This window comes from Hibiscus syriacus, unplaced genomic scaffold, assembly GCF_006381635.1.
Source record: "Hibiscus syriacus cultivar Baekdansim isolate YM2019G1 unplaced genomic scaffold, ASM638163v2 tig00014444_pilon, whole genome shotgun sequence".
Taxonomy (NCBI): domain Eukaryota; kingdom Viridiplantae; phylum Streptophyta; class Magnoliopsida; order Malvales; family Malvaceae; genus Hibiscus; species Hibiscus syriacus.
The window spans coordinates 1,729,500-1,740,043 of NW_024062326.1; the positions used below are offsets into that span (position 1 = coordinate 1,729,500).

Below are 10,544 nucleotides of genomic sequence, written 5' to 3' on the forward strand. Positions count from 1 at the left end.
CACTAAGTCATAGAATTAGTGTCTGATTATTTTCACACGTAGGTTCTGAGATGTCAGTAGAGTAAGCAAGGACAAGACAACATACTGGTGAGAATTATTATATCAGAGAGAGATTTGACTTGTATATGTCTTTGTTATTTGAAATGTTGTTGGCATGTACTAATAATGTTTTAAATTGTAGATGCTCTGATATTATGAAGTTTTCATTTTTCTTTATCAAATAAAAGTTAAAAGTCAATGTAACACCTCAGATTCGTATCTGGGTCAGGTACGGGTTGGGGTGTTACATACACTATTGAAATATCTACTACCGATGTCATTAGAACCATTAACCTACTCAATATACACTGTTCAAGACATTGATGATGTGGACATGATTTTGGATTCTCACTTGTAGTATTCATTTGGAGGGCCCTTTGAGCTATAAGCATTTTTGTTATGATAATTATGATACTAGTTTCCCAAATTAGAGACAGGTAGATTTTGACTTCGACCCTAATGTTTAGAGTCTAACAACCAATTTTCCTAACGACTTCAACATATGAAGTACACATAGTACACGCAATGACTTGGACACATCATTGTCTTCGATGCCAAGACATTCTTGCATAGCTAGCTTTGACCTTAACCTCAACCTGCAAATGATACATCATTTAACGTACAATCCATTCATTACTAGTGTGGCAGAGTCATCTTCTCAGCATGACAAAAGGTCATAAGACCATGAAGTGTTTATCCCCTTCGATGATTTCTCATATAGATGATATTCAACGTATATCCCTAGTGTGGATTACGTGTCAACATCTTTGGGGAGACATTCTTGTGCTAGTAATGTCGACTTTGATCTTTGTAATACAGTTCATGAGCGGTTTCATGATTGACGCACAACTACTACACCTGTTATAAATGCATTCGATGATGTAGAATTATTTCAATTTGAGAGGGATAATTCTGATGAAGAACCGGTAAGGGAGACCGGCTGTAATGGTGAAGAGGTATTCCTCTTTAATGAAAAACCAGAAGACCTTGACATACCAATGGGAGCGAATGATGATGACATTCCATATGCTACCGCTCCTTTTTCTTATTATTAACCACCATCCCACTCCATAACCATTCATAGAAGCTTTCAATGCCTTGAAAATTTTGCAACTACCACAGATTTGATACATGCACCACATGTGACTCCAAGCCCAATTACAAGTGGATGGGCCAAATTACTCAAAGATCAACTCCAAACTGCAATCCTCGCCTTCGTCAGCAAAGGCCTCCATGCCCACATGGAGTTTCAAGAATTCACGGAATGAAAATCACTCATTCTTCCTCCCTCATCAACGTGGATAACAACTCAAGTCCTTTCCAAGCCCAATTGTGAATCCCAAGGAGATATGCCCATAATTGAGTTTGAACCACTCTGAGCCCAACATTTTGTAAAGTTACCTAGTACAACATTTATAAAACTGAGATAACTTGTAGTCTTAGTAATTATTAGTATATTTTATTTTAATTTTAGAATAAGGCCCACTTAAGCCATTGAATGTAACTCTTGATGGCTTATTATCCACCTACATAGCCCATCACGCCAAGCCCACCTTCACAGGCCTTGATAACTTATCAAAACCATTTGCCCATACTTATCATAAGCATGTACATCTATCAAGAGCCCCTTCTTATCTATGCCACCTCTTCACTTTCCAGAAGAAAGATCTGGACCGTTCATCAAGTTTTAAAAGCTCTTCTAATCATATTTCATCTACACCATCAGATCAAAGCTTCATCAATGGCTACTATTTAATTTTGCCCACCATACAAGGATTTAGGATAGCTTTTTTCATTATTTTTCTAATAATTTATTATTATTTTATTCATTAATCATGTTTCCCCAAGGACTCCTCAAACACTATATAAGGAGGCTCCCCCCATTGTAAATCACAACTTTTCTTCTTTTATATGCAATACAACGAGAGTTTGTTTTTGTAAGAGCTGATTGCCTTGTGTATTCTAAGCATATTCTTCTTTAGTTATTATGAGTTCTTGAGAGAGAGTTCTTCGCACTCCACTTTGCCTTTTCATTACGGTTAGGAGGGTTGGTTAGAGTCGTATTATTGGGTTTGCCTTTTCATTACAACTAGGAGGGCTCGATAGGACATATCCATCTAATTTAATCATCCATCATCATTCTTAACCTATCTCCATCATCACACCATTACCATAAATAAACCCTAGGGTTTGCGTTACATACCATACTACCAGGTGTAAATTTTCAAATATGTTTTTCTCTTAATTCAGCCATCCGATCTTAATTCCATTTTCACCATCTTCTTCATCTTTTTATCATCTTTTCATCCAAAATTCATCCATCAAAATCCAACAACCCTAACTTTGGGCACCACCTTCAAAAGTGAAGATCTATTATTTCTTTATTACATGTTGTGTTCCTTGTTTTGTCTTGTCTTTATTCTTCTTTAGTCTTATTACCCTTGTTTTTATTGTCTTAATCTTAACTTCTTTGTATATTTTTCAGTAACTAAAGTTTCTTCAAAACCCTAATCTTATCACCACCTTCAAACATTCCAATCAAAGCCTTTTATTTCTTCATCGAATCTAAAACCTTCCAAGGTTTGTTTCCTCAATGAAGCAATATTCACATCATTCGCTGCCGCTTCTCTATCAATATTGAGAAATAGAACCAATGTATTGAGTAATTTAACCAATGTGGTGATGGTAAACTCTATATTAGAATGACTTTTAGGATAAAAGAAGTCATTATTCTGCCACTAAAAAATATATTATACGCCGCTCAGTCACGTGGACTGTGAAAAAAATAGATGCATCCAAGTACATTGATGAATGTGTCTACAAAAAGAAAAGATATAATTGGAGGGTTTATATATCACGTTTAAAGGCAATGAACAACATGTGGAAGCTCACAAAATACGTCTAACCTTATACATGCACCATCAACAACCTCAATCAGGATCATCATAACTTGGATGCGTACGTGCTTTGTGATGTCTTTATTCCATTGGTCAAAAAAAATCCACGTATAACAGTTGGCACTTGTATTGCTGCAATTACATCGCAATACTACTACATAGTTGATTACCATAAAATATGTCATGCAAGGTCTCAGACTCAACAAAAATTATATGGCCAATGGGAGGAATCGTACAAAGAGTTACGACCATGGTTAAAATTGATGTAAAAACACATACCAAGGATTGTGAAACTGAAAATTGTACCAACGTATGAAAATGATCATGTCATACAAGGTATGTGCCAATTCAACTGCTATTTTGGATATTTTCGTAGTGCGTTAATGCATTTTGCAACTGCAAGCTGATGGTTCAGATCGATGATACTTGGTTGTAAAACAAATACACACAAATACAATTATTATTGCACAAAACAACAATAGGAAAACTATTTTCATCACCTTCACAATAGTCGAAAAGAAATATGTAGACTCTGGGGAATTCTTCCTTAAGAACTTACGAAGACATGTTCTATCACATGTTTTTGTGTGGTAGATATGATGAGATATTTGTTATTTTCGACAGAGGCTCAAGGATCAAATACACAATCCAACGTATGAACCAGTCTTGGAAACCACCCTATATTTATCACTAATATTGCTTATTCCATATTGCTGCAAATTATTTGCAAAAGTTTAAGACTGAAGATGAAAATAGTTCTTCGGATCAATACATATTTCACTCTTTTGGGTTTAAGATATCTTTTCATTTATTATTTCTAATTAACTGTTACAATTTTAAAGGGTAGGCCACACGTATTCCATACGTGAAGTTGATGAGTTGCTTTCAAGAATTGAGAGATAATAATCAATAAGGCTATAAATACCTTGCTAAAATCTTGATGGAGATTTGGCTTCGAGTATTTGATGGAGGTAGATGATATGATCACATAACAACCAACTTGACAAAGGCGATCAATTCATCACTGAAGGGAGTATGAGATTGTCATATCACTTTCGTTGTCAAAGCAACATATTATTGGTTGGTAACCCTTTTTGAAACCTTGAGAAAACAAGCATTTGACTGGATGGCAGGTTGTCAAATAGTCCACCCAAACCTTCTTTCAAAATTCCAAACATTTTTCCAACATTCAAATACGATGAATATGACATGTGTCTGTCGCGAACAAAATGAATTTCATGTTTCAGAATATTCGAGGCCATTGGGAGGCATATAGCACAACACATACGTGGTTAATCTACGAGAATGAACATTCGACTGTGGAGTATTCCAAATATTCAAATATCCATGTGTGCACGTTATTACTACTTTTGTTGTACAAATTCACTACATAACATTTGTTGATCCGGTATACTTACTTGAAACTGTATTTAATGTTTATCAATACGAGTTTCCCCCATTGGAAATGAATGGGATTTGGATGAAGTTGATGATTAATACGGTCATATTTTGCACTACGACGAGCAAAAAGGGTCGTCCACAATCAATGCAAATTTACTATGACGAGGATTTGGTTAAACATCGAGAAAGAACCAAAAAAAATAGAAACTACGTACTATCTATAGGAATCCAGGAAACATGAAGAACAAATGTCATAATCGATCATGTCCTTGTATCAATTAATTGTGTGTTTTCATTTTACTACTTTTGTAATTAACAAAATATATTAACCAATTTTCAATTTCTTTTGGTTTCGAACCATTTTCAATACATTTTTTACACCGTTTACAATGCTAATACTAGCCTCAATTGAAACATAAGTACCAATATTACACCTTTAATATTATAAATTGCAAAAATTTTAATATTAATTTCTTTAAAATACTCATCGAACATGCCTATATAGTCATTTTAGCTTATTCTTCATGCACAAAACAAAGTTTTGGAACCATTTTCAATTCAATTTTTACCCCCTTACAATGTTTTGTATGTGCTGATATTACCCTCAATTGAAAGATAAATTACAATAATACGCCTCTAATCTTATAAATTACAAAAATATTTAGATTAACTACCCGAAAATACCCCTTGTATATGTCTTTTAAACCATTTTAGCTTTTTCTACATGCACGAAACAAGTTTTGGAACCTTTTTCAACGCGATTTTTAATCCGCTTACAATATCCTGTATGTATAGATATTGACCTCTACTAAGATAAGTTCTAATACTACACCTCTAATATTATAAAAAAAATTAGATTAACTACCCAAAAATACATTTTGAACATGCCTATAAACACTTGCAATGTGGGCTGGAAATGTACAAACCTCGTATTCTATAGGATGCGAGGTTAAAAATACAACCCGCTATAAATTGCTCAAGCGATTCAATTTCACGTGGATCTAGTGTTTTGTAAAACGCAAAGTCATTTATCCAAATATTAAATTATTTTCTCTAAAAAGTGCTCGCATGTGGAACTTGTCTCGTGCCTTATAAAATACGAGGTCCTTTTATGTATTTTGTAGAACGCGAGATAAAAGGCAAAAGATCAAAGCGTGTCTATCACGCTCATTGAATGGCGGTGGTTGAAAAATAGAATAGCCGATCTCTTTTGATTTGGTAACTTCATGGCCACATAATACGCTCCCTTTCAGATGTAGATTTCTCTCTGATATCTTCTCTATGGTTGCCACAAAACCGAAGCATGACTATTTCTCTTAACTCAGTGTTCGGCTTCAATTTTAAGGTAATAAACCCAAATCTATACCTTGTTTTATAATAATTACTGTTACTACTTTGCTTTTCGTTTCTCTCCGCTTGTTTTAGACAGTTTCTTGTAAATGGATTGGCTTCTTTTGTTTTTACGAAAGCTTATATGCCATTTTCGATTGTTTTTACAATTGGGTTCTCCAATTTTTCACCTTCTCAGCCTCATCAATAGTTGAAAACTTAAGTGGTCGAAGCAATAAGTAAAACGAAAACAAAAATGGATTAATGGAATAACTTGTTTTCTTTGTCCGATTTCCTTTTCCTTTATTTATGTATACTGGTGGCTCTATTCAGTTTCCGTCTATTATCTTATTAATTGAAGTTGTAATTTGAATATCAGTATGTCTGGAGATCTTCTGTTGGAGCTTCAGTACTTAAGGCCAACCCCATGGTTTCTCCCTTGCAAATGTATGGCTCTGGGGGATTTATACACCAAAAAAGATGGGGACTGTGTCTTTCACTGGCGGGCAGCGACCCACTTTCTGCGGATAGCACCATAAAGGATTCCGGAGAGGCTGAGAGACTGGTTTCCGATGATCGGGTTTCGGCCGTGAATCTTCCATCATTGGATGATCAAAATTCTGAGGTTAGTAATGGTTCAATGGTTTCTTCAAATCCAGAGGAGGAGGTGTCGCCATCTCCAAACTTGCAGTCCACGACAAGAAAAGTTTCTCTAACGGCTAAAGAAAGATTAAGGGCAGCCCGGGTTCTCAGCCGTTACACAGAGTCAGGGCCGGCCCAATACATGTGCCAGATGGGCGACAGCCCAAGGCAGCATATTTGAGGGGGCATCATACTGCTGGGGAGAAACTCAACGGATTTGTTACTTTTTTTTTTTAATAAAAAGATGCAGAATCAGGTGAAGTGTAGATGTGGAGAAGAGAAATGCCCAGAATGGGAAAAAATCGAATTACAGGGCGTGATTGAATCGCAGCCTTCTTTCCAAGATCCTCTCCAAGATCTCCAAATTGAACAGCTCTGCCGCCCTTCTTCCCGGGTTCTTTTTGTTTTGCTGTTTCCTCTCTGGGTTATTTACAGTTTTAGGAACTTTTAAAATAGAAATTCTTCAGGGGATCTACACTTTTACGATCGGGTATCATGATCATGAACTAACGGGGTCGAAAGTGGAGCTGAAAAAGCCCATGGTGGTGCTGAAGAAAACCAAGTGCATGGGCGTTGATCGGAGTGACGGCGCTTCTTCATCAAGTGCGGAGCTCGATGTTGTTGGGGTTATTCGCCACAAGATTTTCTTCAAGTCTAGGCCTATAGCCCTCATTTCTGGTACATCTTTAACTTTGATTTCTTAAATTTTCAAGCTTTTCCACAATTTGCAGTTAATGAAGCATGGGTTTTGATCTTTGGCAGTTAAGGAAAAGGCTAACACTACAGATGCTGCTGCACGGAAGCAATCAGTATGAAATCCATTGATACTACTTTTTGACTAATCATAATCAGATATTATAAATGCTCGTATATTTGTCATTTTGATCAATGTTGGTTGTAATTTACTTGTCTGGATGATGGTGTTTTCAGTCTAAAACTGATGTTTCCAAGGGATATCCTTGAATGTATTTGTTCTTGAGAGTTCCATTGGAGAACAATAATGCAAATACCAAAATGTATCATTGGAGAACAATAATGCTAATAATGCTAGCACCTTTCACATTGAATTCTTTCTCAACTTTTATGTTATAATCAGACGGTATTTGGTTCATTTATCGACTTATTTAGATCGAGTAACGCAAAAGTCTATCATGGAGTGATCGTTCTAATTTAATTTACTTCATTCACAATGTTAGAATTTGAATCTCTTTGTTTAAGAAACCTAAAGTTTCGTTCTGTTAAATCAACTAATAATTTGTAAAAATCGATCAACTTTTAATCAACGATAAAATCTAACGTGAACCCAGAGTTTATTTGAAAGAAAGCTACAAGAGCAGGGCAAAGCCAACTTTAACCTGGTATATTTTCACCCCTCTAAAGCTCTAAGGAGTAAGGACCGGCCACACCTGCACGATTTCTCAACATTTCAGTTTTCTTGCTTCTCTCCATTACCTCCACTAACCACTCCGCGCCTTCTTTAATTCCCGTCCTGCAGTCATAAAACAAAAATGAATGTTCATATCTTTTGTAAATGTAAGTGAAAGATTCTGGTGCATCCAGGTAGGCAAATGGAGCTCAACTTGGAGATGAGATTTTTATGAATAAACAAACATACCCATCAAATGCAGAAAAAGGCTCAAAGGAATATTTGTTGATGCCGGGGCGTAAACCAGCCTTTCACTGCCCTCCATACCAAAATTTAGGTTCAAATTGGCCCTTTTATTTGACTACTTGGTTTAACTTGGTAATTGTATTTGGCTTTTTGGATCAAATAGGTTAAATAAGTATCGAATTAAATGAAGAAGCATTCATGTGACAATGTTAAAGGGACTTTTTTTACCATATGCTTTAAAATTTCACTGCTCGATAAGGATAGCAGCGGAGTGATGAACGTTTCTCGTTTTAGGTTTTTGCAAAGTCTTGATTATCGTAAAATAATAGAGGTTTTTGTTTCAAAAAATGCACGAAGACATCGTTTTAGGTGATATTTGTAGCCTTGTAGGTTTTGGTTTGTATTAGTATTGATATTGTTTGATTATAATTTCTATTACATTTTTGTTTTAAAAAAATTATTTATGTTTTGTCTATTATACGGTACAAGTATAGGGGCATAAAATTATTATTTCGCCCAGGGCATTAAAACTCATTGGACCGGCCCTGCACAGAGTCGAATCCATCAAAATCAGAGATGGGAAGTAAAGTACTGGATGCTATGAGGGAAAGTGATAAGGGGAAAAAGAGAAGTCGACTTCCCGAAGCACCAACGAATTTGTTTGATGACAACAAGAGAGGATTACCAAAGCCAGGCCTCACTTTTCAGTTTCCAGGGGGAAACGATCTACTTCTCATCATATTTTCGGTCGTTTTTATCAGCACGGTAATGTTCACTACAACTTACATAGTATGGAAAGTTGGGGCTATACATTTTAATGAGTACTAGGGAACGCACGGTAGGTACTATTGATTCCCAAGTATTATGTGCCTGAATTTTATATTTTGATGAGCCATCTATACATGAATCTAAAAAAACATCAGTTTAGGTATCGTTGGTTGCCTAAACTTCAGGTTTTTCACTCAGTTTTTCGATTTTCTGTAATTTTTTTTACCTCCAGCTGTAGTTGTATGATGTTATTATGAATGAAGTGAACAATTAGAGATTACAATTTAAGGGAGCTGTTAAATGTCCTGCAGCCAGACTGAGTCCCTGCCTTCTGCGTAGTTTCGGTAGGATTTAGAGCTGCATCGCTCAACACAGCATATCCGGTTTTGGATTTTCAAAAGTGAAATTTTAGCTGCCTGCATATGCATTGTTATGGATTTGCTCCATGTTCTTGTAATGAATGGAGCACGAGTTTTCACTTAACTTGATGAATTTGATCATTGCTTGCTATTAAGTACGTTAAGATTAGAGCTGTAAATGTGTCGAGTCGAGTGCGAGTATTTCGACTTAATCCAAAAAGTTTAAAATTGAGCTCGACTCGACTTGACTCGAACTCAAAAATAAAAAAGAAAATTGAACATATGGTGAACTTTAGAGTTTAAATTGTGAAGCCTAAGGACCTTAAGGACTATTGGTGTAATTTTAGCATTTCCTTTGACTTACAAATAAAAATTTGAAAAGAGAGTGTTGCTTTTCGAACATTAAACGTACATTAAACAAGCATATTCGCGAATGCTAAAAGAACGAATACGAACATTTTCAAAAATTAAATAAACAAACATGAACATGATACTGAAAATTTAAATAAACACGAACTGAACATGAACATCTTCAAAAATAAACAAATTAACACAAATATAACTTTATTCGTTCAAGCTTGAGAAGGAAGAGATGTTTTTAGTTGTTTCTTTTCCCCTCCTATTTAGTGTAAGTCTCTTCTTTTCCATTTAAAATATTCCTTAATATTAACTAATAAATCTATTTTTTCCATTTAAATATTCCTTAATATTATTGAATCCAAGGTCTATTATTAGATATGTAAAGTTCGTCTAGATCCAATGGTCATTAACAATTGTTTGTATAAGTTTCCATAAACTTATAAGTGAAAATTATTCATTAAAAAGTATCACTTTTGTCTTTTTTCACTTTAGACTTAGACTTAAATAATTATTTTCTTTTACTTTAATCCTTATTCTTCTATGAAATCAATTTCTAGAATTTAATCCTTTATTTAATATTCATATTTAACAACGTGATTTAAGGAAATTATTCCACTAGCCATGAACTTGTTTTTAAAAATATTGGTTTTGTCCTTAAAGGATCTCTAAGTTCTTACAACTCTTCCCCTTAAGAAAACTTAGTCCTCAAATTTTCTTATTTGGTCCAAATAGCTATGGATGTTGTTGCTCATAGCTTGTAACACCCTAATCCGATCCGATCTGAAGATGAAAGGATTAAAGCATTAAATGGAACAACCGAAGTGGCTAACCCAAATTTTTTCTTTTGAAACGACATTATAATCATCATAAATTATTGTCATTTGAAATCATGTATGGAAAACATAAGTATAACAAGTTTACAAAAACGGGAAGCTCTCAAATACATCCCAAAATAACATCATAATAATTATATCAAAATAGAGTTACAACTCAAATACATAAAGGTCTATGAATAGTACATGCCCTCTAAGATATACTCAAGACATACTCTGATGCCTCGGTGACTCGGTGAATCTAGAACATGAACCAACGATAAGCTCCTTGAGAAACCTTCTAAGAACCTATGCACAGAAACAA

At 35.0% G+C, this 10,544-nt stretch overlaps 2 protein-coding genes across 2 annotated transcripts; both read left to right on the forward strand.

The window, feature by feature from the left end:
* Nucleotides 1-5,553: 5,553 nt before the first annotated feature.
* Nucleotides 5,554-6,504, forward strand: LOC120207310. The gene is made up of 2 exons (XM_039206799.1): nucleotides 5,554-5,682; nucleotides 6,046-6,504. The coding sequence occupies exons 1-2, from the start codon at nucleotides 5,641-5,643 to the stop codon at nucleotides 6,487-6,489; spliced, it is 486 nt and encodes a 161-aa protein (XP_039062730.1). The 5' UTR covers nucleotides 5,554-5,640; the 3' UTR covers nucleotides 6,490-6,504.
* A 48-nt stretch (nucleotides 6,505-6,552) lies between these two features.
* LOC120207275 lies at nucleotides 6,553-7,123 on the forward strand. The gene is made up of 3 exons (XM_039206778.1): nucleotides 6,553-6,732; nucleotides 6,776-6,986; nucleotides 7,071-7,123. The coding sequence occupies exons 1-3, from the start codon at nucleotides 6,553-6,555 to the stop codon at nucleotides 7,121-7,123; spliced, it is 444 nt and encodes a 147-aa protein (XP_039062709.1).
* The last annotated feature ends 3,421 nt before the right edge of the window (nucleotides 7,124-10,544 follow it).

Coding starts and splice junctions, on each gene's coding strand:
- LOC120207310 (XM_039206799.1), top strand. CDS start 5,641: ATGACTATTTCTCTTAACTCAGTGTTCGGCTTCAATTTTAAG. Junction 5,683..6,045: donor TGTTCGGCTTCAATTTTAAG/GTAATAAACCCA, acceptor TTTGAATATCAG/TATGTCTGGAGATCTTCTGT.
- LOC120207275 (XM_039206778.1), top strand. CDS start 6,553: ATGCAGAATCAGGTGAAGTGTAGATGTGGAGAAGAGAAATGCCCAGAA. Junction 6,733..6,775: donor TTTTGCTGTTTCCTCTCTGG/GTTATTTACAGT, acceptor GAAATTCTTCAG/GGGATCTACACTTTTACGAT. Junction 6,987..7,070: donor GCCTATAGCCCTCATTTCTG/GTACATCTTTAA, acceptor GATCTTTGGCAG/TTAAGGAAAAGGCTAACACT.